Source organism: Podarcis filfolensis (genome assembly GCF_964270895.1).
Source record: "Podarcis filfolensis genome assembly, chromosome: 8".
NCBI lineage: Eukaryota > Metazoa > Chordata > Lepidosauria > Squamata > Lacertidae > Podarcis > Podarcis filfolensis.
The window spans coordinates 40,481,008-40,506,859 of record NC_139611.1 but is presented as its reverse complement, the minus strand read 5'-3'; the positions used below and the strand labels follow the sequence as shown (position 1 = coordinate 40,506,859).

General features: G+C 46.0%; 1 protein-coding gene across 6 annotated transcripts in view; it reads left to right on the top strand.

Moving 5' to 3' along the window:
- The window catches only part of ACSF3 (acyl-CoA synthetase family member 3), a 69,565-nt gene extending 50,351 nt beyond the window's left edge, over positions 1-19,214 (top strand). For all 6 annotated transcript variants that reach the window (XR_014551283.1, XM_083626294.1, XM_083626290.1 and 3 more), the window contains 3 exons: positions 13,732-13,866; positions 14,587-14,698; positions 18,852-19,214. Coding sequence is in view for 5 of the 6 variants with exons in the window: in XM_083626294.1 (XP_083482420.1) it covers positions 13,732-13,866; positions 14,587-14,698; positions 18,852-18,969 (365 nt within the window). In the remaining variant the exon portion in view is untranslated. The remainder of the gene's footprint in view (positions 1-13,731; positions 13,867-14,586; positions 14,699-18,851) is intronic.
- The last annotated feature ends 6,638 nt before the right edge of the window (positions 19,215-25,852 follow it).

Here is a 25,852-nt window from a genome sequence, read left to right as displayed (position 1 = left end):
CTGCTCTGGTTTGCCAGAAGCGGCTTAGTCATGCTGGCCACATGAAGCTGTACGCCGGCTCCCTCGGCCAATAAAGCGAGATGAGCGCCGCAACCCCAGAGTTGGTCACGACTGGACCTAATGGTCAGGGGTCCCTTTACCTTTACCTTTATGTTCACATATAATTGGTGTGGGGGACCTTTGGCATTTGATAACTACAACTCCCATCATCCTTTGCCATTGGCCATTCTTGCTGTAACTAATGGGAGTGAGATGTTTATTAGGATTTTACAAAAAGCAAAAATTAACAGAATAAAAAGAAGACAAGAAAAAAAAGAAAAAATACAAAAAATACAAAAATACATAAAAAAAGAAAATACAAAATACAAAAAATAAATAAGTAGAAAAAGTTAAAAACAAATCCATTTTTTTTTCATATCTTTAAGCTTGTTTGCTTGTTTCCTTGACCTCCTCACACCTCCCTTTTTTGTATTCCCGCTCACATAGTCAGTTCAGCAAATCCTTACCCTCTTTCATTTATCTTAACTCTATATCTTAACATATTATAACTGTATATTTTCATCCATTATCAGTCCATTTTTACATATTCTTATTGGCCTTGTTGCTAATGCCACTTAATTTCGATCCAACATCATTTTAACATTCATTAATTTTACAATATTTCTGCAGATAGTCTTTGAATTTCTTCCAATCTTCTTCCACCGACTCTTCTCCCTGGTCTCGGATTCTGCCAGTCATTTCTGCCAGTTCCATATAGTCCATCACCTTCATCTGCCACTCTTCCAGGGTGGGTAAATCTTGTGTCTTCCAATACTTTGCAATAAGTATTCTTGCTGCTGTTGTAGCATACATAAAGAAAGTTCTATCCTTCTTTGGCACCAATTGGCCGACTATGCCCAGGAGAAAGGCCTCTGGTTTCTTCAGGAAGGTATATTTAAGTACCTTTTTCATTTCATTATAGATCATCTCCCAGAAAGCCTTAACATTGGGCACGTCCACCAAAGGTGAAAGAATGTACCTTCATTTTCTTTGCATTTCCAACATTTATTATCGGGCAAATGATATATTTTTGCAAGCTTGACTGGTGTCATGTACCACCTGTATATCATTTTCATAATATTCTCTCTTAAGGCATTACATGCCGTAAATTTCATACCTGTGGTCCACAACTGTTCCCAGTCAGCAAACATAATGTTGTGTCCAACATCTTGTGCCCATTTAATCATAGCAGATTTAACCGTTTCATCTTGCGTATTCCATTTCAACAGCAAGTTATACATTCTTGAAAGTATCTTAGTTTTGGGATCTAACAGCTCTGTTTCCAATTTTGATTTTTCCACCTGGAAGCCAATTTTTTTGTCCAAATTATAAGCCTCCCTTATTTGATAATAGTGAAGCCAGTCTCGCACTTTGTCTTTTAATTTCTCAAAACTCTGCAATTTCAATTTGTCTCCTTCTTGCTCCAGAATTTCCCAATATTTCGGCCATTTGGCCTCCATATTGAGCTTTTTCTGAGCCTTTGCTTCCATCAGTGACAACCACCTTGGGGTTTTATTTTCAAGTAAGTCTTTATATCTTATCCAGACATTAAACAATGCTTTCCTGACAATATGGTTTTTAAATGCTTTATGTGCTTTAACCTTGTCGTACCACAAATATGCATGCCACCCAAAAACATTATTAAAACCTTCTAGATCCAAAATGTCTGTGTTCTCAAGAAGCAGCCATTCTTTCAACCAGCAGAATGCTGCTGATTCATAATAAAGTTTAAGGTCTGGCAGAGCAAATCCACCTCTTTCCTTTGCATCAGTTAATATTTTAAATTTTATTCTGGGCTTCTTGCCCTGCCAGACAAATCTAGAAATGTCTCTCTGCCACCTCTTGAAACAGTCCATTTTGTCCAAAATTTGCAATAATTGAAACAAAAATAACATTCTTGGCAATACATTCATCTTTATAACAGCAATTCGACCCAACAAGGAAAGCTTCAATTTTGACCATATTTCTAAGTCCTTTTTCACTTCTGACCAACATTTCTCATAATTGTCTTTAAATAAGTTTAAGTTCTTAGCAGTCATATTAACCCCCAGGTATTTTACTTTCTTGACCAGTGTTAAACCTGTCTCCTTCTGAAACCTCTCTTTCTCAATCGGTGTTAAATTTTTCTCAAGAACTTTGGTTTTTAACTTGTTTAATGGGAGTGTACTTTTGAAGAGCCAAAGGTTCTCCACGTTAGAAGGAAATTAGCAAGATGCAGATAGCACTTTGGACAGCTCCACTGAGAGCTTAGGACTAGGTAGCTGAGCAAGACTCAAATTTTGCTTCAGTAACAGGCAACCCCAAAAGAAACATGAAACACAGCTCCATCTCCAGCTGTGCCTTTGGTGAGAGGAGTCTCATCAGTTAAATTACCTAGCCTGCTTTAACGTGTGTTGACTCTAGCCACACAGAGGTGACCATGATTCCACTGAGGCCTCTGGCCTGGAGTCAGAGAAAGGCAATGGAATCTCCTCAAGCCAGAAAGGCACTGTTGCTATGGGCTGCTTTTGTGCCAGCATTTTTAGGGTTGTAGAACGTGATAGTTCAGGGGCTGGCTCTGAAGGTGTTTCACTCCTCCATGCAGAAACTTCCTCTGAATCCATAGTATTCTGGAGTCATGACACAACCGTACACATTGAGTTCCATTCATACAGCTGATAAAGGTTTTCTTTCTTTTTTCATTTTCTGTTATTTCATGTAGCACACTCATATCTTCAAGACTTGGCAGGTTGGTTGGCAAGGGCCCACTGTGGCTCAGAGGTAGAGGTGGGAATGTCCCCAGTCTGAAACTCTTGGAAAGCACTGTAAAGAATATTGAGCCAACTCTGTAGCAGGCAACATCCTCTGATCCTCCTCTTCCTTGCATGTAAGGAAAAACAGCATCCCAAAAATGGAGGTGGGGGTGGAATCTGATAAGAAATAATAGCACAGTATCCAGGGCTTTGTTTTCTCAGTTTTTAAAGCTTTCATCCCCTCTCCCCCTCCTCCCCATGCTGCCTTCTGTCACCCCAGTGTCCAGAAGCAGTGGCTTTGTTTGCAACCTCCCCAGTTCAAGGCCAAATGCCTTGTAAGCAGTTAGCCTTTTATTTAACTCTGTGTTTTGCCCAGCCAGCTGATAAGGACATGTGAAAGAAGAAGAAGAAGAAGCCTCTGACTTCTAAGGGCTTCCAATTCCTTCCCACTCTGTAATCCTGGGCAGATAACATCATTGGGAGTGATAGCCCCAGGCTCTTTGCTTTCAACAGAAGCCTCCCTGTGGGCTTCACTCAAGACAATTGAGAACATATTTACTCAGAACTAATGGCATTGTGATGGAAGCAGAAATGGGGGGGAGGAGGGAGGGTGGCTGCAGCGCTTTGCTTACAGTGGTTGAGAAGGAAGCTTCTCTATTTTTAAATAAAAGGGCTACTTGGACACCTTTTGCAGGGAATCCTCTGCACCGCTGCCACTATGCCCACCCGCTGCTACCTTGGTGGACTATTTAACAATCCTGCTCATTCACGAGAGACAACGGGAAGGTCACTGCATGGGCGTAGCGGGGAGAGAGTTATTGCTTGCTTTAGCTAGACGTGTAATTGATCCCGGAGCTGTTCTGCAAAGGGCAGGAGCGGAGCAAAGGGGTTTTAACTCCAGCATCTTGGTTATTGCAATTACTTTTTGCCAAGCTTCAGCCTCTCAAGCTGCTGAGTGGCATGGCAGACTCTCTTTTTTCCTTTTCACCATCTGCAGGGATGCCTATAAATACTTAAATGCTAATGTGAGAGAAAGTAGAAAAAGGGAAGGAGGGAAGGAGGGAAGGAAGGAAGGAAGGAAGGAAGGAAGGAAGGAAGGAAGGAAGGAAGGAAGTTTCCTATTTATGGTGACCTGTTTTTTTCTCTAGAAACTCTCCACAGCACCTTGACGGAAGTTGACAGGGAGGAACATTTTTATTTTATAATACAAGAACTCAGGGTCATGCAATGAAATCAGATGGCTGGAACTTCAGGACTGCCCAAAATTATCTGCATCCCAGAGTACATTGCATAATTAATTTATGGAACTCACTGCCACAAAATGTGGTCTTGTCCACTGGCTTAGGTGGCTCTGAAGGGAATTAGACAAATTAATAGAGGATGGATCTCTTGGTGGCTGTTAGTCATCATAAGGGGGACATGCAACAGAATGTTGCAATGCAAAGTACTCCTTTTCAGCCTGCTAGCCAGCCAGCCATGTCTTCTTTCAGAATAGTCCATTCCATTCCACCTCTTTGCTTGTTTTCAGTCTTCCTTTCCTTAAGTTCTAAAAGTCAGCCAGCATTCCATGGCCCCTGTGTATGTTCAGGCCTGGGATGTTTTGGGTCTCCTACCCACCTCTCCTTAGAGACCCCCACCGCCCAAAAAAATGTACTTCTGTAAATCTTTTTGTGCTTGTATGGTGCTATCTTGACTGCATAAGGCTTCTTTCAGAGAATGAGTTTGCCATGTGGAACCATGTTTAGAGGCAGTATGCTGCTGGGGAGCAACAGCTAGTCTGAAGAGAGGGCTATGTGCCTCTATGGATGGATATGGCTTAATGGGGGGTGGAGAGATGGATTGTAAAATATTTTGCCCTACAGCTAAGAGACAAATCACCATGTAGCATTCCTAGGAGGGTTGGGTAGTTGGCAGTTCAGTCAGCTCTCGCTTAAGAATAAAAATAATAATTTTACTATTTATACCCCACCCATCTGGCTGGGTTTCCTCAACCGCTCTTGGCGGTTCCCAGCAGAATAGTAAAAACACCGTAAACATTAAAAACTTCCCTAAACAGGGCTGCCTTCAGATGTCTTCTAAAAGTCAGATAGTTGCTTATATGTAGGGAGGGTGTTCCACAGGGAGGGTGCTACTACCGAGAAGGCCCTCTGCCTGGTTCCCTGTAACTTCACTTCTCACAGTGAGGGAACCCACAGAAGACCCTCGGAGGAGGACCTCAGTGTCCAGGCTGAACAATGGGGGTGCATTAAACACCCAGTGCAGGTATAGCCCTTTGGAGGCCCATCCTTTTAGGATACCAGATTTGCACCTGATCTAATTTTAAGGTCTGCAGTCTACACACACACCAGAGATTTCTGCACATTCCAGTGACTGATCTGTCCTTTCTGCCTTCAGGGAGAGGTGACAGGGCCAGTACGATCTGCACAACAAGGAATCAAGGCTCTGGCACATTATAAAAAACCACCTGTGCTTCAAGGCAGGTATTCTTGCTTTGCCCACTTCCTCAATTACCAGCTTGACTTTTGTGTGCCCAAACCCTATTGCGCAGGGAGCTTGCCATGCAGGTCCCTCAACAGCACTATTAGTGGTTAGTAGCCAAATGGAGATGTAGGAGTGAGTGGCTTGGCATTCGTCAATGGAAGGCTACCTTTGCTGAGGCTCCTGCCTCCTAGGTACCTGAAGCAGGTGTGTGAGAGAGAGCTCCTCTGCAGCCTCTCCCAGAACTCTTGGCTTGCCTCCATCCTGCCTCTTGTTGAGGAAGAGCTTATTAGCAGAGTTCTCTGCAAAAAAAAAAAAAGAGAGAGAAGCTCTTGAGTGGGTTTCCTTTTCTGTCTTTCTGTTGTTCTTTTTTAAAGGTGTAAATGCCAGGGGAGGCTCTACCAGCGCCTCGCATTCTTTCATCTCGGCAGGGCTTTGCCCTTTCTCGCAGCATGACTCCGACAGCAGGCTCTGTGCTGCTGTGCACAGAATACAAACAAACTCACGGAGCTCGGAGCATGACAAGAATTCCATTGCAGGCAGGCAGGATGCTGTGTGCTCCAGGGTCCTCCATTGCGAGAGCTTCTGAGATCCGCTTCCCTGGTTAACTCCTTCTCTCCTGGCCACGGAGTCCTGACATCCAGGAAGGGCAGCAGAGCACAGCTTCTCCTCATGGAGAGTGTGAGAAATGGAAGGAAAAACAGGGCACTCATAAATATATGTGGTTGGCATAGAAGAGGTGGACACCAGCCTTTGGGTTTAAAATACAGTCACAGCTTTATTGATTAGATAGAGTTCATAAATGAAAAACTGTGACCAGGACATATGTCAGAGGTGTCTCTTTTTTCTGTCCAAAAACATCTGAAAGGTTGCAGGTTCCCCGTCTTTGGCCTCAAGATTTTTATTATGTTAAGCAGTATAAACTTTATTTTAATAAATACATAATAAACCTACAGGCCTTACTGTCCCACCTGCCAATTGTGATTGGTATTCAATATCTCATAGCCTATAGAAAGGTGACATGCACCCCCCACACCGCAAAGAAAGGGGAAAAAATATGCCCACTCCTAGCTGATAATCCTGCCTAGTTCGTCTTGCCTAAAATCTGGGGGAACCTGTGAATGGCTGTGTCTTCTGTGCAGCCTGCTGGCCAGAAGTGAGTCTCAGCAAGGTGAAACCTAGATACTACGAGAGGATGGACGACTACAATGGAGAATCAAGTTCTTTATAAGTATTGATAGATAATAAGCAGATGGCAAGGTTTTGAGGAAGGTTTGGACTGTCCTTTTGTCCTGTCTCCTTTCCCCACAGAAGCCTTTGATGCTTTATTAGTCGTTGCAGCAGTAGGAATCCAGAAGACACCAAGAGTCTATAGGAAGAGATGTAGAGGGAATCTCTAGCAGCCACCTCAAGCCAAACTTTCCTTACAGTGTGTTATGTTTCAGGCAGCAGTGCCTGCTGCTTAGGTGGGATACAGCTAGGAGATCCACAGTCTGGTGATCAGAGTCTGGTCAGGCCAGGGTCAAAGTCCAGCAAGGCTGATTAGCAGACAGGAGTCAGATTCTGACATACGTGTTCAGACAAACTGGAAAGTCAGGTTTAAGACCGGGTTTCCCACCACACCCCCAACAATGGACCACTTGAAAATTGCTAAGGATCTGTGTGGATTTTCATGCCTGTTGTAATCATTGTATTGCACGGTGCTAGATGCTGTGTTGTTTTTATTTGTGTGTATACAGACTACCCTCATGGACATCTCAGCAGACCACAGCTGGGAACCCCTTATCTAAGATATGCAGAGCAGGGAGACGGTCAGCACCATGGAGAGTTCCAAGTGGAGTTTGGACTAGAAGCTAGTCAAGCTATATTTGAATGTTGCTCCAGCAACTAGTCTCCTCTGACTGAGCCTTGAGTAGGGTTTTGGCTTCTTTCAGGGTGTTGGCTCTGTTGCCACAATGAATGAGGCTTTCACCTTTAAAGGGACCTTGTTTGCTCTGGGAGTCTTTGACTGCAGCGTGGTGGTGAATTTGGAGCAGGAGTCTGAGGACAGAATGCAGGCCAAAATGGGGCTGGCCTCATGGTCCTTCCTGGTGACGAGAGTTCAGAGGAGAATAGGGGTATCAGGAATTATTTGGAAAGTCAAATCCTCTCCTGAGAGTTTTTCTTTTTCTCCTCAAGGAGGAAGGAATCAGAGCCCCAGTTGGTAACACTGGCTGTTTTCTCAGAGTGGTGTTACTGAAAATGAGCTGCATTCCTTGGGGCATGTAGGAATCTTTCTGCCTCCATACAGTAATCTCAGAGTTAATTTTATTAAAGAAGGACTAGGATATTAGTTGCGAAGAAGAAGAAGAAGAAGAAGAAGAAGAAGAAGAAGAAGAAGAGGAGGAGGAGGAGGAGGAGGAGGAGGAGGAGGAGGAAGAAGAAGTTGTTGTTCAAATTCTTAAGAAACTGGATTCCTCATCTCTCGTTTTCCCTGCACTCCCAGTTCAGTTACATCCCTCTCCCTGAAGACTTGCTTGCCTAGCTAAGCCTTTCCTGAATGTTTTTTTTTTATCTCCTTCCCTGCCAACTCACTTCTCTCTTCCCTGCCATGTCCAGCAATATAGGTTGCAAGCCCTCCAAGCAGATACCATACTGGTTCTTTGTCTTCTACAGCAAACATTTGGCCCTGCATAAATGAAATATAAACTGTGTCATCCACCCAGAGCCAGGAATTATGATGGGGATCCATAGTTAGACATATTAGGGGTAGAGGTGAACTGTGAACAGGAGTGGGAGTAAGTTATTTAATCTTAAAGGAAATGTACATTAAGCAATTAGAAGGAAGATTTGAACCACCAGGGGAGTGAAAATCTGCCCCAGAGATAGTCAGGGGACAGCAAAGAAGTCTGATTAGTATTAAAATGGATCTTGGTGAATTTATGAGTGGTGTATAATTTCTTAGTCTGAGGCATTGTGTCACCTGCAGAGGTCTGGAGCTTTGCAAATTGATGAGTGATATAATTTCTTATTCTGAGGCATAGTCGTCACCTGCAGAGATCTGTCAGTTTTTCTCTTCCCTCTTCCTCTTCACTTATTTTGGATTTTAACTCGGGACTTGGATGCACAGGAACAGGAGATGCAACATCACATGGTCCCCTGCTTTTGACACAGTGAACATTGGTTTCACTTTTGGCTTGCTGGGTCTTATTTCGAGTTACAGTTCAACTGGGGTACTGGAGGAGGGCAAAAGAGGACATAGGCAAAAACGTCTCGTGGATATTCAAGAGGGTTGTGGATCAGAAGCAGCTGGTGGAAGACTTATTCACAAAGCACATGGTAAAATATGGAACACGCTCCTGTGAGATATAGTGTTGCATCTCACATCCTGCTTGCAGGCTTCTCGTGGGCATCTGGGTGGCCACTTGGAGAACAGAGTAATGGAGTCTTTGGCTGACCCAGCAGGGCCCTACATATTTACTTATGGCTGTTCACATTGTCCACTAATAAATAAGATGTTGCTTTCTGAACCCTAAGGAGATTAAATGCAAGGAAGAACCTCCCTGCTATAGGACCAATTTCATTTCAAATTATTGTTACAAAATCTGCCAGGCTTTTGTTTGATGGAAAAGTTGACCAGACATCTGTTGGACTGGGAGAGGGAAAGTCCACTGGATTCTCACTCCCTCCCCAATTCTTTTCCATATTCTCTTTTAGCATGAGGTGACAGCCTCTTGACAGGTCAGGGGGGTGTCCTGTGTGCCCCACAATTTAATTAACATGGCACTAGAGAAAACCAGGCTGATGCAATCATTCACGAGTGCCTGGGAGACTCGGCCCCTGATGGATGCTGCACTTTCTCCTGCAGCTGCGTGGCCCACGTACCATTGAGGGGAGCTTCATCTTGTCCAGGCTGCTTGCGTGCTCTCGGTGCCCTCCCTTTCCCCCAGTGTGCTATAAATACATTCCCTCAGTCCATCCCAGCACACTGTATCAATCTTGTTTAATAGACTGGAAAGCTTAATGCGCGGTGGCGGGTCGCGGGGAGCATCGGGGTGATGGATTGTGCCTTCCCGGAGTCGAGCACCGTTGATGTATAATGAAATATTTATGATTTATTCCGGCTAATAAACTGGAATGAAGTGTGTGATATATGTGAGCAGATGGGGAACTATTGATGCAGCTTTCATTTGGGGAGTGTGGGGAGGTTTATGTCCGTAACACACACGTACACACATCACAGACCCTTGCATGCCATAAACTCTGCACCTCGCATGGCTGTTGTGGGGACAACCGATTCCCATCCCGTCATTAATCTCTTACTCCTTCCCTCTAATTGTTTGTCATTCTGCATCCCCTCCCGCACCTGTTCTCCACAAGCCTCCTTTTGTACAGAGTGCCTTTTATCCAAGGGCTTTGCTGCTCTCTCTGTGTTATATGTGAGCCCTGAGACTCTGCCCCTGCACTGGAATTTTCAGAGTGTGGCACCAACACCTCCTGGGGCAGTTTTCAGCCGTGGTTGTTGTCAAGTCCAGCAGGAGGCTGGCATAACCCCGGCAAAGGATCCCTTTTGGAGCACTGTCCTGCTGCCCAGGGTTTGCTCTTCACTGGAGGCTGATCCATTTGGATGAATGGTCACTGCCCCTTTGACCTCAACCTGCCCCACCTGCCTGCCTTCTTTCTTCCAACCAGTCCAGGGGATGGCAGGGCCCATCAACTTCCTCCTCCTCAGTCTCAGTATTGCCCTTTTTTAGAATTCCACAAGGAAGAGGAGGAGAAAACTAGAATTAATTGTTGCAGCCTCTTTGGTTCCTCTGACTGTTGGTTTCCCTGTCTTCTGCCCTACCTGTCCCAGTGGGAACTAGTCACCATTGCCCCCAGGCAGGTGCTTGAGGTGGCAAAGACAAAAGGAACAACCCTTTCTCCTCCCCCACCTCCACCCGCCAACAGAACCAGAATGTTTCTCCAGTTCAAAGCATCTTGCACACCGCTGGATGCCCTTCACTTGGTGCCATGAAAGACTTGAGGAGTCTGTTCTCCACCCATCACATCCTCCACGAGCTGCCCCTCCAGCTGTTCCCCTCTCAGACTAATTAGTTGCATTTGCGGGATAATTTCAATATCTCTCTGATGAAAGCCACCAGAGGAGCACAGAGATCTGCTTCTGCTTCTGACTGCTTCAGAGGAGACCTTCCCCAAAGGGGGTGGGGGTGGGAAGGGAGATGTCTCTGTGCTGAAACGCCCAGCCTTATCCTGTCAACATGCTAGTTCAGAGAGCAAGGGAGCTCTCCAAGTAGCAGGCCTCTGCAAAGGAATCCAGTAGGGAAGATGCCTCATTCTGTCTGTACCTGCTCAAAGTGAATGATCTCTGTGCTACTGAAAGAGTCTGGCAGCTGGGAATTCCCTGGGAGAGTCTGTCAAGCAAAGGAAGACATTCTCAGAAGTCGAAGAGGGACCTGGAATTCTCTCGCTTCCAGGGAAGCTCCTACCGCCCAACACTTTGGAGCCTAGAGTGGAAGGTGCAAAGAAGCAGAGAGGGGAGCCCTTTTCAAAGTGTCGTTGTTTCTAAAGGAAGGAAGTTGCAACAGCAGATCACATCTGCTTTCAATGATATCACAGGCCTGCACTGGAATCTTTGTGACTTCTCCTGTTGCACAGCTTGTTGAAGCTTGGTACATCTAGGAATATATTTGACAGAATATAGCAGGTGTATGTGGATTGCACCTAGTCAAGGAACTAGGTAGAAAAAGAGGGTATTCATTAGGCACTATTGAGCCTTTTACTATGATCATGTAGAAGCCATCAGCCCTTTCCCTCTCTTGTTTTGATTTTAAAAAAGCAACCCACAAATTTTCAGGTGTAAAAAGTTCAAAGAGGCATGTCACCAGTGTAATGACAAGAGGCCTGTAAAATGTAGCAGCACTGGGGGAGAATGAAGAGGTGCAGGGGTGCATCTGCACAGCTATGCTCAGTCCAGTAATAAGGTCAAAGCAATTAACTGAACGCTGCAGTTCAATAGGAGGATTGAACTAAATATCCCCCAGTACCTTCACTACACAACCTCACTGTTGAAGCTTCTGTTCTGGGAGGCCTTCATAAAAATAGAGATTGCTACAAGTGCTTAGATGCTATTTTTGTTGTAATTGTCTAGAAAGATGCCTTGCATAGAAAGATGTTGGAAAGTACTCTAGCCCACCTCCCCAACCCTTCCTTGGAAGAAGATTTCGCTTGCCATCTCTACACCTCTCCTTCACAAAGCTATACTACTTGACACCTCTGCATCTTCATATGCAAATTCCATCTCAGGCACTCTTAATAAAACCTGCAAGAATTTTAAAACAGCCACTCTGGAAACACTGCTGCATCCACAGCTTCCTTCCCCTTAAGATAATGAGGGGGAGATGAGCACAATCCAACCCCTTTTTGTCCTGCACATCAATTACATGGCAGGTCCTTCCCCCACCCAGGGTGAAGGAGGCCAGCAGTGAGCGCTCTGAGTCAGCTGCCACAGGAGCACCAGCAGGGAGAAATGCAACTATGTGGTCTGGGAGCTTTTCCTGATAGCCAGTTTAGTTCCAGAGGAAGCAATGGAAGGCAGGGAAGGAATTCTGCCTGAGACTCTGGAATGCCCCTGCCAGTCAAATAATACTGAGTGAAATGAACCAGTGATGCAACTCAGTATAAGGCAATTTAGAGTTTTAGACCACATCCACACCATACATTTGAAGCATTATGATACAGTGGTACCTCGGGTTACATATGCTTCAGGTTACAGACACTTCAGGTTACAGACACCACTAACCCAGAAATAGTACCTCGGGTTAAGAACTTTGCTTCAGGATGAGAACAGAAATCGTGCTCCGGCGGCAGCGGGAGGCCCCATTAGCTAAAGTGGTGCTTCAGGTTAAGAACAGTTTCAGGTTAAGAACGGACCTCCGGAACGAATTAAGTACTTAACCTGAGGTACCACTGTACTACCTTAAACAGCTATGGCTTCCCCCAAAGAATTCTGGGAGCTGTGGTTTGTTGAGGGTGCAGAGAATTGTAAGGAAACCCCTGTTCCCCTCCAAGAGCTACAGTTCCCAGAGTTCCCTATGAAGAGAGATTGATTGTTAAACCACTCTGGGAATTGTAGCTGGGGAAGGGGTGGCAGGGGCCCCCTAACAGCACCCATAACAAAGTACACCTGGAATTCTTTGGGGGATGCCATGACTGTTTGAAATGGTGACATGATGCTTGAAATGTACTGTGCAGATTTGGCCCTAGTGAGTTCATCCCATTTCTCTCTGCTGCCTCATACCTCGAATGCCAACAAGCTGTAGCCAGTTGTAGGCTGAGGCAAGAGGACCATTATGACCAGTCCGCAGAGGGCAGACCCTCCGCTGGGCTGATGTTTCAGAGAACAGCCTTGTGTTCAGCTGACATTTCAGAATGGCAGCGGATGGCACAGGCAAGAGAGAGGGGCTTGTGCTTCTCTTGCCTAGGAGGCTGCAGCTTCCCAGAGCCCTGGAGGATGTGAGGGGAGGGTAAGAGAGAGAGCAGGCAGAAGGATCTGGGAGACAAGCCACAAAAGGAAACCTGGTCAGGGCCAGGGTGGACTCCCTCATGGCGGAAAGGACAATGGTAAGCCTTTGGTCAAGCTCATCTAATCTAACCAAACCAATCCTTTCTAGATGAGAACCCTAAGATCCATCTAGTCCAGCATCCTCTTTGCCACAGCAGCCAACCAGATTCTTCCAGGAAGCCCAACAGGCAAGCCATGAAAGTACTCAGTGGCATATTGGCTGTGAACATGGAGGTCCCATGCGTCACACTGGTCCTGAAGCTTCACTGGCTGCTATTGAGCTACCAACCCCAATTCAAAGTGCTAGTTCTAGTGTGTAAAGTCCTGTGGCTTGAGACCCAAGTACCTAAAGAGCACATTTCCCCAATGCAACCATCTCAGGCTTTAGAGTTGGCAAGTGATGTCTTCCTTGGTGATGGTGCTGCCATCCAGTTGGTATGGATCAGCAGCTGCTATAAAAAAAAAGTTTCCAAATTAGAGCAGCCAGGTGTCCACAAACTGCTAGGTATGGCTCATAATCTGTCATAAAATAAAAGAATGAAAACAAACGAAACCAATAAGTTAGCAATGTTTACCATAGCCAAATATGTTTCACTCGAGGTATCCCTGATTGGTCAGAACAAATAACTACAGTACAGCAAATAATAAGTCAAATATTGTATGTGCATTGTCATAGACATGCATTGTTTTTAATTGGTATTAAAATGCTTTTAATATATTACAGGCACAACATCCATTCGTTCTTATTTTTATCCCTCCTTTTTTCATCCTATTAGCTGCCCTCGCTAGCCATTGCCTCTTGTCTTTGCCTTCTCTGCCATTGCTGCCACACCTCTTCCTCTTTCATTATTAGTGGCTTTCAGGTGTCAATCTCCGCTCTGCTGTTCCACCCCTAGAAATGTCACCTGCCTCATCTTACCAGCTCCTTTCTTTTTCCAGGTGACACCGCTGTGTATAAGGAGGGCACCTACTGGATCAGAGGACGGACCTCAGTTGACATCATCAAAAGCGGTGGCTACAAAATCAGTGCCCTGGAAGTCGAGCGCCACCTGCTGGCTCACCCCAGCATTGCTGGTAAAGCCTAGCCACGCCCTGCAGCTACTTATTGATTTGCTAACATAGTTCAGTTCATGTACTTAGCGCTTTACAACGCGCAGCAAGGTCTGACAGGTCCCCCAATGGCATTCCACATTCCAGGTAAACCCACCCACCCTCCTTCACTCGCACACACACTATCAATCTCTCTCTCTCTCCCACCATCTCAAACGAAACTGCCCTGTATACTGAGAAAGACAGTTTGGAGGATTGTAAACAGTATCTGGCAGTGGCTCTCTGAGGTTTTAGGTGGTCCTTCCCAGCCCTACCTGAAGACATCAGGACCTGAACCTGAGACATATTCTCCCATAAATGGCACTCAGGGCAGCTAACGAGCTGTAGTTAAGGCAAAATATTGCAGAGTGTTTAAAGAAAGAGGGAGAAAATAGTGCAGCTATTGCAAATTAGGTAATTTTAATATGTTTTAAAGTAGGGTTGTAAATCTTCCTTGATTTTTTACTATCAAGTGGTATATAAATTTTTTGAAATAAATAATAGCATAATGAATAAATTAAATAAGTCATCTCAGATTAAAACAGTTCTAGCAGCCTGCCCACCAAACTGAAACAGGCACCAAGTTTAACACAAAGACCAAAAATAAGTTTGGACAAAGTAAAGGCAGAGCCAGGTGAATTTCTTGTAGGAGGGAGTTCTTCCCACCTTCTCTGTGTGACTCTTTCACACTTTCCCCCTCTCCAGATGTGGCTGTGATTGGTGCCCCGGACATGACGTGGGGTCAGAAGATCAGCGCTGTGGTCAGGCTGCATGAGGGCCAGGCACTGTCTCTCACGGACCTGAAGGAATGGGCAAGGTAACATGGCAGCACCCACTGGGTATGGGGTGTCATGGGAAGGTCTAGGGCAGGCCATTGTCTATTCCAGTTGAATACTTACTTGGGAGAAAGGCGGGGTATAAATATATTAAATAAGTAAAATGAATAAATGCAGGATGAACAGTAGCCAAACCAGTGGATACAAACTAAGGTTATTTACAAGCTGGTTTCCGAACTTCCCAACATTTTAAGATATTTTTCCTACGGTAAGAATGAAAATATATTCAGCAGGTAAATGAAAAAGTAAATATCCTGGTAGAATGCCATTCATTTCTCTACTTTACTCCAATGTGAATTTCCTACTTCAGCCTTCTCCAACCTGGTGACCGCTGGATATCTTGTACTATAATTCCCATCAGCTCCAGCCAGCAAGACCATGACTCTGCTGGCTGAAGCTAATAGGAGTTGTGGTCCAGAACATCAGACTTTCATCTGGTTGTAGAAGTCTGTGTTTCGATTATCTAGCCAAGAGGGGACAGTTGTCCTCTGTTGCAGTTTAATGCCATCACTGACCAGAGGGTGGCACTGCAGCTATCAGTGTTTAGTAGAGGGGGTCAGGTGACACCAGGAGCCAATAGGGGTCCACTTGGTTCTATAAAGCTGCTGGTTGCATCCTAGCTATTTAGTCTGTATATGTTATTCAAGTATAGGCTGGGCTGCTGTTGGACTATCTATTGCTACTTCCCTCTAGGCCAATGGGTCTGGAACAACACAGTTAATTCCTTCTGACTCATGAGGCTACAAACATGGGTCTAGATCTTTTGTGTGCAATGGTATTCCTATGCGCTTTCTTGACCTCCCCTGCTACCAAGCTGGGCCTATATTAGAGAGCTAGTCTCCAAGGTGTGCTGAAATGATAGAAGCAGAATACATACACACACCATTTTTCATCAGTTCAACTAATACAAATTGAATAAGGGTTCCCTTGTCCCAGGTGGCTACTCCACCCCCCACTCCCAAAAACATATTGGATGCTTTTTTAGAGGGTATGTGAAACTGGTGCTATTCACAAACCACAGGCATTCTTGTTTCATCCAGGGCTGCACAGCTGCCCAATTAAACAGTCCCCAGGATTTGCAAAAATCACAGTGGGAGGTTTGCAATTTAGCAAATGTGAGGAATACTCTTGCTAGCCTCTGTTGCTCTGAATAAACAGCAAAGAAAACTCACAAAGAAATCCAGAGGTGTGGAGGCCTTGAGCCCTGGCCTCTCACTCCCCTGCCTGCATGCCAGCTTCCTCGCATAACACTTGAGAGGCTAGCTGGGCACTTGCACAGCACCCATACATTTTTTTAAAAACATAACAAAATAGAAAGACCCCTAAAGGGTCATACCAAAAGCCCATCTAGTTTAGCCTTCTGCTTCCCTAGGGAAGGACTGTAGCTCAGTGGCAGAGCATGTGCTTTGTATGCAGAAGGACCTCTTCTCTCTGAAACGCTAGAGACCCACCAACAGTCAGCATAGACAGTGCTGAGCCAGACGGACAGTGTAAATGAGGTTCCTACTTTCCCATAGTTCCGCTGCAACCAACCTGGGGTGCTCACTACACCATGCCCACGTTAGCGTTCTCCTAGGAACTGGTATATGTGGCATCTGAAAGTGTGGCCCTGGAAACTGGTTGAGCTGATTATGAGCCCAGCAGTGTTGGTTATTGGTCATTTCCTGCTTCTTGTGCTATGGAGGTGGGTTCCCCATCACCACCAAACATGTGTGCTCACATACAGCCCCACTTCCTTCTCCCAAGCAAAGATTATCTGTGTATAAAGGCCCAGCTCCTCAATAGAAAGAACAGCCCAGTGATGGCCAGAAGAGGGAATGGTATACCAGTGTTACCAAAGCTTCTTCAGCAGGCTGCGCAGGGAGAATAAGGTGTGTTGCATAAAGGCTGTAAGAGGGCGCGAAAGCTGAAAACCAGCCGCGTCAAGCGCAGAGGGCCCAGCATAGCTGTTATCAAGCCTTTAACTTCCTTCACTTCCATCACTTCTCGAGTCAGAGCTGTTAGGGTGGTGGCAGCAGGGGAACAAGTGCTATCCCCTTGCACATCTCCCCTCTTTGCCCTTGTGCCTCAGTTTCCTGCCTGTCTCCCACAGCCAAGATTGCAGGGCAGGCTGCGAGAGGAGAAATCCAGCCTGAATGCAATGCGTCTCTCTGGAGCAACAGCGTTTGAGCACCTCGGGAAGGGTCCTTGGCCCGCTCTCGCTCTCTCCGCACGCCGCCTCCCGGGTCTCACACCCCTGCCGGCTTCTTCCACTGCCGCTCGTCCTGTCTCTCCTCTTTATCTTCCACGCCACTTGCCTCCCTTCGTCCCCCCGCCACATTCTCTGGCAGGAGACACATGTCCCTCTTCAGAGTGATTCATTTTGTGGCTTTCGCCTCCAATCTGCTCCCGGTGACAAGCCAGTCCTGAGCTTGAGGCCTCCTCCACATGGCAGAAAGGCATCGCTAGTTTGAAAACAGTGGAGGCACTGAGGGAGGAGAAGAGCCCTGACATGCTGGGCGGGCTTGGCATGTCACTCCAGACTCTGTGCCCACGAGGTACCCGTCAGAGCAGGGCATGCCCTGCAGCCAGTGGTCTAGTGAGGGAAAGCATTCCACATGCATATGATCACGCACACTTTGCAGTGGGCAAGGTGACTTTCTTTCGTGCTCAGACAGTCCCCTTGTGGGGCTTTAATAAGAAGCTGAACTTGTTTGGCATCCTCCCCATCATGCATGCCTGTGATCAAGAGGAATGGGGGGAGGGGGTTGCACATGGGAGGGGGGCTTGTGTGGAGGGCCGGGAGTTTGCAAGGCTCCTTAGCGCTTATGTTGACAATTTGTCATTTGCTCTTCCTGCCATATCTAATTGCAAGGATTGATGAGAACCCATTAAAAGTGATCCATTCTGCTTCTTGGAGGTGCTTTGTCTGGGCACTTTCTCTCTCTCTCTCTCTCTCTCTCTCACACACACACACACACACACACACACCACTGTGGTACGTTGTTACTCAGCCTTAAGCATCCATGTGCATGGCTGGGTGACCCAGAGCAATATGTGGGTACAGAATGCCCACCAAGCAGCTGCTGCTCCTCCTGTGCCACCCTTGATCTAAACCTCCTGGTTGAAGGACAGCGTTCCATCATAATAGGCACAACCGATTGCATAGGAGCCTAACATGGGCTGTGCTGGATGAGGCCAAATCGCCTTCTAGTCCAGCGTTCTGCTTCCTACAGTGGTCAGCTAGATGTCCTCCCCTGGAAGCTCACAAGCATGAGAGAAACAGCAGCCCTTGATCATCCACAACAGTGGTACGCTGACTCTGAACATGAAAATTCTTATTTGCCATGATGGCTGACAGCTGCTGAAAGACTTCCTCCTCCTCCTCCTTAACCTTCTCTAATCCCCTTTTAAAGCTATAAAAGGTCTTGCAACACCTTGAAGGCTCACACGTTTATTATAGGAGACTCTTTCCTTTGCCCATCTATGCCAGTGGCCATTAGGACAGAAGTGGAATTTGCACTGTGCACAGAAGTGCATTCTTTTCATCTGCCCCACTTCTTGCTTTGATTCCAGATTGAACACTTCTGTCCTTGCTTGTTCTGGTCAGAGGGCCATAGGCCTCATGACACAGTGATCTGTATTCTAGTATATACGGAATATTTGTAGGGAGGGAAAGTAGAAACGTGAGCACTTCACCTGGCCCAAGTTGAACAGGGCAGTGTCTCCCTGCTCTTAATGACTGGAAGACTTCACTGGATTATTTCCAGGCTCAAATGTTTGCATAGTTTATATCTGTTGACTCTTATACTGAGGGGTGCACAGTCCTTTCCTTGAGAGTATTTTGGAGAAGGGATGTAGCTCTGTGGGAAAGGTACTGCTTTGCATGCAGGAGGTCCCATGCTCAATCCTCAGCATCTCCAGGTATACCGCACTGGGAGAGACTCACCACTGAAATACTGGGCAACCATTGCCAGTAAATAACACTGAGCTAGATGTATCAAGGGTCTGATTTGTTATTAGGCACCTTCCAGTGTCCCTGTCCAGCTCTGTATCACAAGGGAAGCCATGATTCAGCGCTTGGGCAGGAGTAGAGAGGAGATGGACATTTGCAGCAGCAGTCTCTTAACCAGAACATGTGCTTGTGTGTCCCAGAGAGTTCATGGCACCTTACACCATCCCCTCTGAACTGCTGGTGGTGGAGGAGATCCCGCGAAACCAAATGGGCAAAGTGGACAAGAAGCAGCTTCTCAAGCATTTCTACTCCGCCTAGCAATGGGCGCCTGGCGGGAGTCACGCAGGACGGGGAGGCTTCGTGACAACACCCTGGCAGGGAAATGTGGGGCAGCGTGGTGAGGTTTTTCCAAAAGTGTGACTGAGTGCTCTGTTTTCCAACTCCCTGGTGCCACCCTTGCATTTTGACAAGTCCTTATCTCATGATGAGTAAGGTTTGACAGGATCTGCGATTTATTTTCTTAACTTGTGAATCAATGTCTCATAAAATCTGGCTTTCTTCTTGCTCGGTCTGTTTTTTGTTTTTTTGTTTCTGGCTGGCAATATGTTCTTCCTGCAGCGAGTTCAGGGTTTGGCACTGATGCAATTTCGAGCTCCATGTCAATCAGGGTTGCTGGCTTTACCTTCCAGGGCCTGTGGGAACTCAAGGCATTTTGAACAGAAGCTCTGGGCCCCACCCAAGAGCACACACCCCTACCCACGGAAGGCTCCTGTTTTCATCAGTTGAACAATTACATGTACAAGCAAACTGATTGTCTGTTCTGCAAACATGGACTTACTTAGACTTTATAAAACAAACCAGTGGCTCCTGTCATCATCCACCCCCATCTTTAGGTGTTCTTGTATACTTTTGGGTTCCTAAAAAGGGAATGACAATGAAAATTGTTGCTATCCCCTCCCTCCCTCCTACATGCGTGCACACACACATCCTGAAGTCCAGAAGAGGGTGTATTCCATCAACCCCTTCTCTCCTCCTCAGCAATCTCACCTGTGGGGCTGAGCATCCACCCAAGCCCCCAATGTATAATGCAGGCAACGTTTGTGCTACAACAGCCACCAGAAAGTGTTGGCTTGTATGGCACAATTGGAAGAGATTAACAATGCAACCCTGTCCATATTTACTCAGAAGTAGATATATTAGGGGTGGATGCATCTGACAACAATTTCAGTTTCTCTCAGTTTTTCGTTTTTTCCATCTTAAGTTCACTTTGCCCTATTTCTGCATCATTTTGAGTTTTTTATTTTAAAAGTCTGCATGAACATGTGTACATGCTCATGCACATGTCTAATAGACACATTTTTGCTAAATATACACACTTTTTAAAAAACAGTTTTTCCTAATATGCATTTTTGTGCTTTGTTTTCACTGCTATAAACAATTTTTTCTTGCACATTTCCCACTAAATATATGCTTTTTATGTTTGCATTTATTTACGTATTTTATTTTTTGATGGAGAACTGCATTGCAGAATTCAGAGAAGTGGGAATTTAGAACTATAGCTGCAATTCAGTTTGTGTATTAGTTTGAGAACTGCAAATGAGGTACCAGATCAATCCCCTCCCCCCCCCCCGCACAATTTCTACACCTTAGCAAATATGTGCAGGATTGCAGCCTACTTCAGACTGTGAACCTTACTTGGTTTAGAAAGCTGGAATGTTATGAGAGCCCATTGTACTGATGCTCATATGCTTTCCATAACTGAATGTTACAAAGTGACAAAGCTGCAAGCTGCAACCTTTCGTGTTACAAATTCCGTGTTACAAATTCGGGTGTTGCAACATTAACCGGGGGGGGGGGTGCAGAATCCCCATATGAAATTGGCAGTTTCTACTTAATTCTGAACTCTTTTCTATCCACTTTTGTTTGCTTTTCTGTTTTAAAGCAACATCTCAATTTGCACTCATCCACACTTCCTCTTTTCTTGCTGATTCCTCAGGGGAAAACAGCTCTTTAGCACTCAGCAAACAGAAATTTTGGTTTCCCCCGATTGCCATTTGTCCCAATCTATTACTAAAGAGCGATTTTCCCTTGGAAAGGAGTGGAACAAGGGGGAAACCTATCAGACCCGTTCTTTCTAGGCACATGCGGAAGTGTGGACAGGACCTAAGTGGCTCTGCCTATCATGTGCTTCCACAAGAGACGAGCATCGCAGCTCTCGCGTGTGCTGTGGAATGAGCATCATTGGGGATTCTGCTTCTCTGACCAATGTGCTTTAAAATGCTTTTACTCAGTTCCCATTCTTCTACAGCTGAAAATGTTCCCCACGGGGAGACTCTTCCATTTGGTCTCCTTTTCTGTCATCAGTCCTCGATCCGCTTCACCTTCACCCTGCATGCGGCTCCATCTCAGATGAAATAATATCTCATTCAGCAGGTATCACAGATGCATATAAACACCCTTTGCTCCACACCCTGGTCCCCTCCTGCCCCTCTTCATTCCACTCTTTCCAGCCAACGCTCCCTGCTTTTCTCTCTCTCTCTCTCTCTCTCTCTCTCTCTCTCTCTCTCTCTCTCTCTCCTTTTTGAGGGGTTTCCCCCTCTATTTTTATGGTGCCGTAAAAGAGTCCTTCATTAGGGGAGTGTAATCTCAGAGCGAGGACGGCTAATAACCCACCGTAAATTGCGATCTGTCCTTTTGCACGCTCTGCCACACTCTCCTTCTGTTTGGCTACAGATGCAGGGTGGTGGAGGGGAGGGAGTAGTCATTAGGGAAGAGCAAATAAATGTCAGCCTCTCTTAATAACCCAGGCACGCCTCTCTCTCCCCCCTCTCTCTGCGCTGCTCCCAACAGGCTTCCTAGGGTGAGTCAATTCAACCTGGAGACCCCACAGGCCTAGACCTGCTCATGCTAGTGTTCATCCATGGGGCTGGCTCTGCACACATGAGCTTCCTGCCAGTGTTGCTCAAGTATAGCTAATGCACATGCCAAGATAAGGCCAATCCACAACCCACTTCAGTCTGCATACTCGGAAGATTTCAAAGGATGACTCTGGTTTGAGATAACCCAGAAACACTTAAGAGCAAAATAATTTTAGAACAGCCGTTGTGGTTCAATCTGAAGGTTTCAGGTAGTCGAGCTCAGCAGACGAGCCTTTGCCTCCAGGAGAAACCACAAGCAGGACATGAGAGCAATAGCCCTCACCTGTCAATCCACCACAGCCAATATTTATTTTATTGATGACATTTGTATCTCAGCTTTTTCCTCCAAGAGGCTCTTTAAAAATATATATATTCAAAATTTTCAGTCCTCCAAGAGGCTCAAGGTGCTGTACATGGTTCTTCCCCTCCTTGTGTAATTGTCGCAACAACCCTGTGAAGTACGACAGGCTGAGAGGCAGGGACTGCCATGGCCGAGTAGGGATTCAAACCACACTGGCCATTGAAACGCATTTTGCTCCATAGATTTCTCCTGATTCCTTTTACAACCCCAACACCAGCAGTTATTCATGCCTATCTAGATCAGGGTGTAGCTGCATTCTTCTAGGGTCCATAGAGCAGGGTTGGCTAGCTCCTGGTCCAGGGACCTGATCCAGCCTCCGAGAAAAATTTTTAGGACATAAGAAGAGCCTGCTGGATCAGGCCAATGGCCCATCTAGTCCAGAGTCCTGTTCTTAGAGTGGCCAACCAGATGCCTTTCGTTTCCACCTGCTTCCCTTTACCCCAAGACCCTAATGATTTTGGCAGAGCTGCAATAAATAAACAGATTGGAGTGCTGTGTTGGATGGTGCAGGTTTAAACCTATCTGCCCTGCCCAGCCTCCTGAATGCAAATAATCACTGCTTTGCCAGATATTGGAGTGATCATTTGATGAACAGAGGGGGGGCTCTGTGGGGGGGGGAGAGGGGACCACATGCACTTTCGGAAGCACCCAGTGCTTCCACGCAGCCGCTTGAGGGTTGGCCAATGGTGAATGTGGCCCCCAGGCCCCCAAAGGTTAGCCTCTTCCCTGCCATAACGCTAACCCCTCCCTGTTCCTATTATCTTCCAGGGCTGTGGGGAGACCATTCATTTTCTTGGGGTTCTTTCTGCAGAAAAAGATAATGGCAGATTGTTTCCAGCCCCTTTTCCAGCTTTTCTGCTTGTAGAGAAAATCTTGGAACCATAGCTGCAGCATATGGTCTGCAAGAAGAAGGCAGTTTTAAAAATAATTAAAAGTGGGGGGGAGGGAATCCCTCTCCCAGGCAACATTTTTTTTCCAAAAACCCAGAATGGGGGGGATCCCAGGTTTCCCTTTGACTTCTGTTGCAGTTCTGTTGCCAAGCTATAACAGATCCTGCCGATCGCAGCGGCATCATAGAGCTTATTGTGAAAAATGGGGGAGGTGGGGGGTCAGGAGCCAAGCATCCTTAGTTCCTCTCCTCCCACCCCCATTTACCCATTGGGGCACATCACCAAGCCATGGGTGCCAGGAAGGAGCGCTCTGTTTGGGGCTATCGTGCCATCCCCTTGGTTAAAACATCAACGACGCAGTAAATTTTTTCACTTACCATATAGATCAATATCAAATTATCATGTCTCGCGTTCATAACTCTTAAGCAAGCAACAATGGGGAGAGACAAGGTCACTGGAGAATAAATAGCAGCCGGTGCGCTCCGTGATCTATCATTCCCGACAAGCCTCTGCACCTTGCACCAGGCCACTGACAAGATCATTAATAAAACTCCGCCGTTGCCCGATCGATGGGTTTGATGGATGAGCACAGGTAGCAAATACAGTAAAACAGCTGCCTGTCATGCTTGGGTGAGGGATGTGAGCTCCGCCAAGGGGGCTTGCTGGTAGGCTGCGCCGTTTTCCTTGGGGCTTTCTTTTGAAAGGGAGGAAAAACAAGATCTTTAAAGGCCATTCAGCGTTTGCCAATGAACACTTGAACTCAGCGCCTGAGCTCCCTGCCTGGGTGGGAGACTGTTGCTGGTGCCAAGTGAGGCGGGGAGGGGACAGTGTTGTAGTTAAAGCAGGAAGGAGAGGGAGCTTCCCTCCTGTCTCTGCCCCTGCTTATCATTTCTACTCCTTGCAGTAGGAGGTGCCAAAAGGGACAGCAGCTGTGTCCAGCTGGGCTTGCTGTCCTAGGGGAAGGCAGTAGCTGGGTGGAAGGGCATCTGCAGAAGCCCCTAGATTCAACCCTCAGCATTGCCAGGTAAAAGGTGAGTGAAAGGCTTTTGCCCGAGGCACTGGAGAGTCCTGGCCAGAGTCTGTGGCTCTCCTGGTGTTGCTAGACTCCAGCTCCCAGCAGTCCCAGGCAGCACAGTCAGTTGGCAGGAATAATGGGAGGACCACAGGCTTCCCCATCTCCAGAGCAGACGACATGAGGGACTTGGCCAGACATGAAGACCACATTCACACCATACGTTTAAAGCACTGTGGTGCCACTTTAAACAATCATGCCTTCCCCCAAATAATTATGGGAGCTGAGAGTTGTTAGGAGACCCCTGTTCCCTGCACTGAGATAACAGTTTCTAGAGTTCCCTGTGGAGAGGCCTTGAAAACACTCTAGAAATTATAGCTCTAAAAGTGAACCTACCACAGCAGCAGAACAGATTTAAGTGTAACCTTTGGAACAGGAACCATTTTTTTAGGACCCCCATTTATTATCTTTTTTTATTATTAGCTCCAATTTCTTGCTTTAGTAATTAATTAAATAACACCATGAGGGTATCATGTTAATCTTATATTTAAAAGTTCTCTTTTCCAATCTCCCCATTAATAGTGTGGATAAAATTGCTATGACCAGAGAATGTGTGTACATGGGGTATATATATATATATATATATATATATATATATATATATATATATATACACACACACATACACACACACACACACACACACACACACACACACCCCGTATATAAATAAATTTAAATTTACATTATTCTACTCTAGCATTATAGTGCTATATAACTCCGTAACACCACAACACAACAAATTAACACTATATTGTTATGGTGTTATACTGCTACACACATATCACTGCACACTAGCCCAATCTCTGAGAGGTGTGAGATTCCTGGGGTTCCAGGCACTTACTCAGAGTTTGTGTTTCCTTTGAAGTGAAGCCCAACAGAGACACTTGTGTCTTTATGATGCACATATATACAACTTGAGCCTGTGATGGAGGGGTTCACAGCATCAACACCCCAAAGCGTGATTCAAACAGACATCAAACGCAGCTCTCATACTTTGCTCTGACTCTCCCTCCAGCTTGCTGCTTTACTTCTAGGTGACATCTCTTCAACTCAGCTATGAACTCTGGATTTTTCCTTCTAACTATCCATGAGTTGAGGGAGCCCCCTAATTTGCCATCTTGCGCAGTACCCCTTCCTTTGTTCTCTTAATGGCCCACCACCCAGGCAATCTCCTCAACACGGGAAGCTAGCCTGGCCTATATTTTAATACCTGCTGGATCCAGGGGTTAGAAGGTTCTCACAAATGGCCCACTTCCTTCCCCCGCAAACTCATAACAACATATAAGCCTTTTATTACAAGATGGAATTTAAATATATATGGGGTGATAAAAGGGTTGTAGGGCTGAAAGTGACTATGTGCTGAGTTTCAAGTGCCCGCACACACCCCATGTCACACCGTGTGGATGGAACATAGTGGGCTCTACACTCAGAGCACAGTGCTCTCCTTAGTGTAGAGTTCAATTCCACTTGCAGCCTGGGTAGCACTATAAGCTGCCCCTTTGGAAGCAGCCATGACCCATGAACTCTTGTTGCCATTAGCCACCAGCTCATTCCTCTTCCTCCCTCCTGCTTGTTGCCATCCTCCTCTCTAGTTGTGACCCATGTGCCCCATTGACAGTCGGATCATATGCAGCCAGCCCTTCCCTTAGACTGCAACGTCGACAGGCTATTAAGTCATCTGTCTACTTCACTGCTGCCTGCAGGAGTCTTCAGTGACACCATGCAATAAAAGCAATTAAAAACATGCCAACCTCCCAAATCGCTCCCCCCTTAGCAGATCAGTGCCATTCTCTATCAAGCCTGCCTTATTATCCGGGTGGATACCGCGGCTTGGTTTTTAAAAAGTACAGAGGGACCCAAGACGTCAAAGTTAGTTAGTTAGTTAGTTAGTTAGTTAGTTAGTTAGTTAGTTATTATGGTCACTCTATACATTTATCAGTCATTTTATACCAAAGAG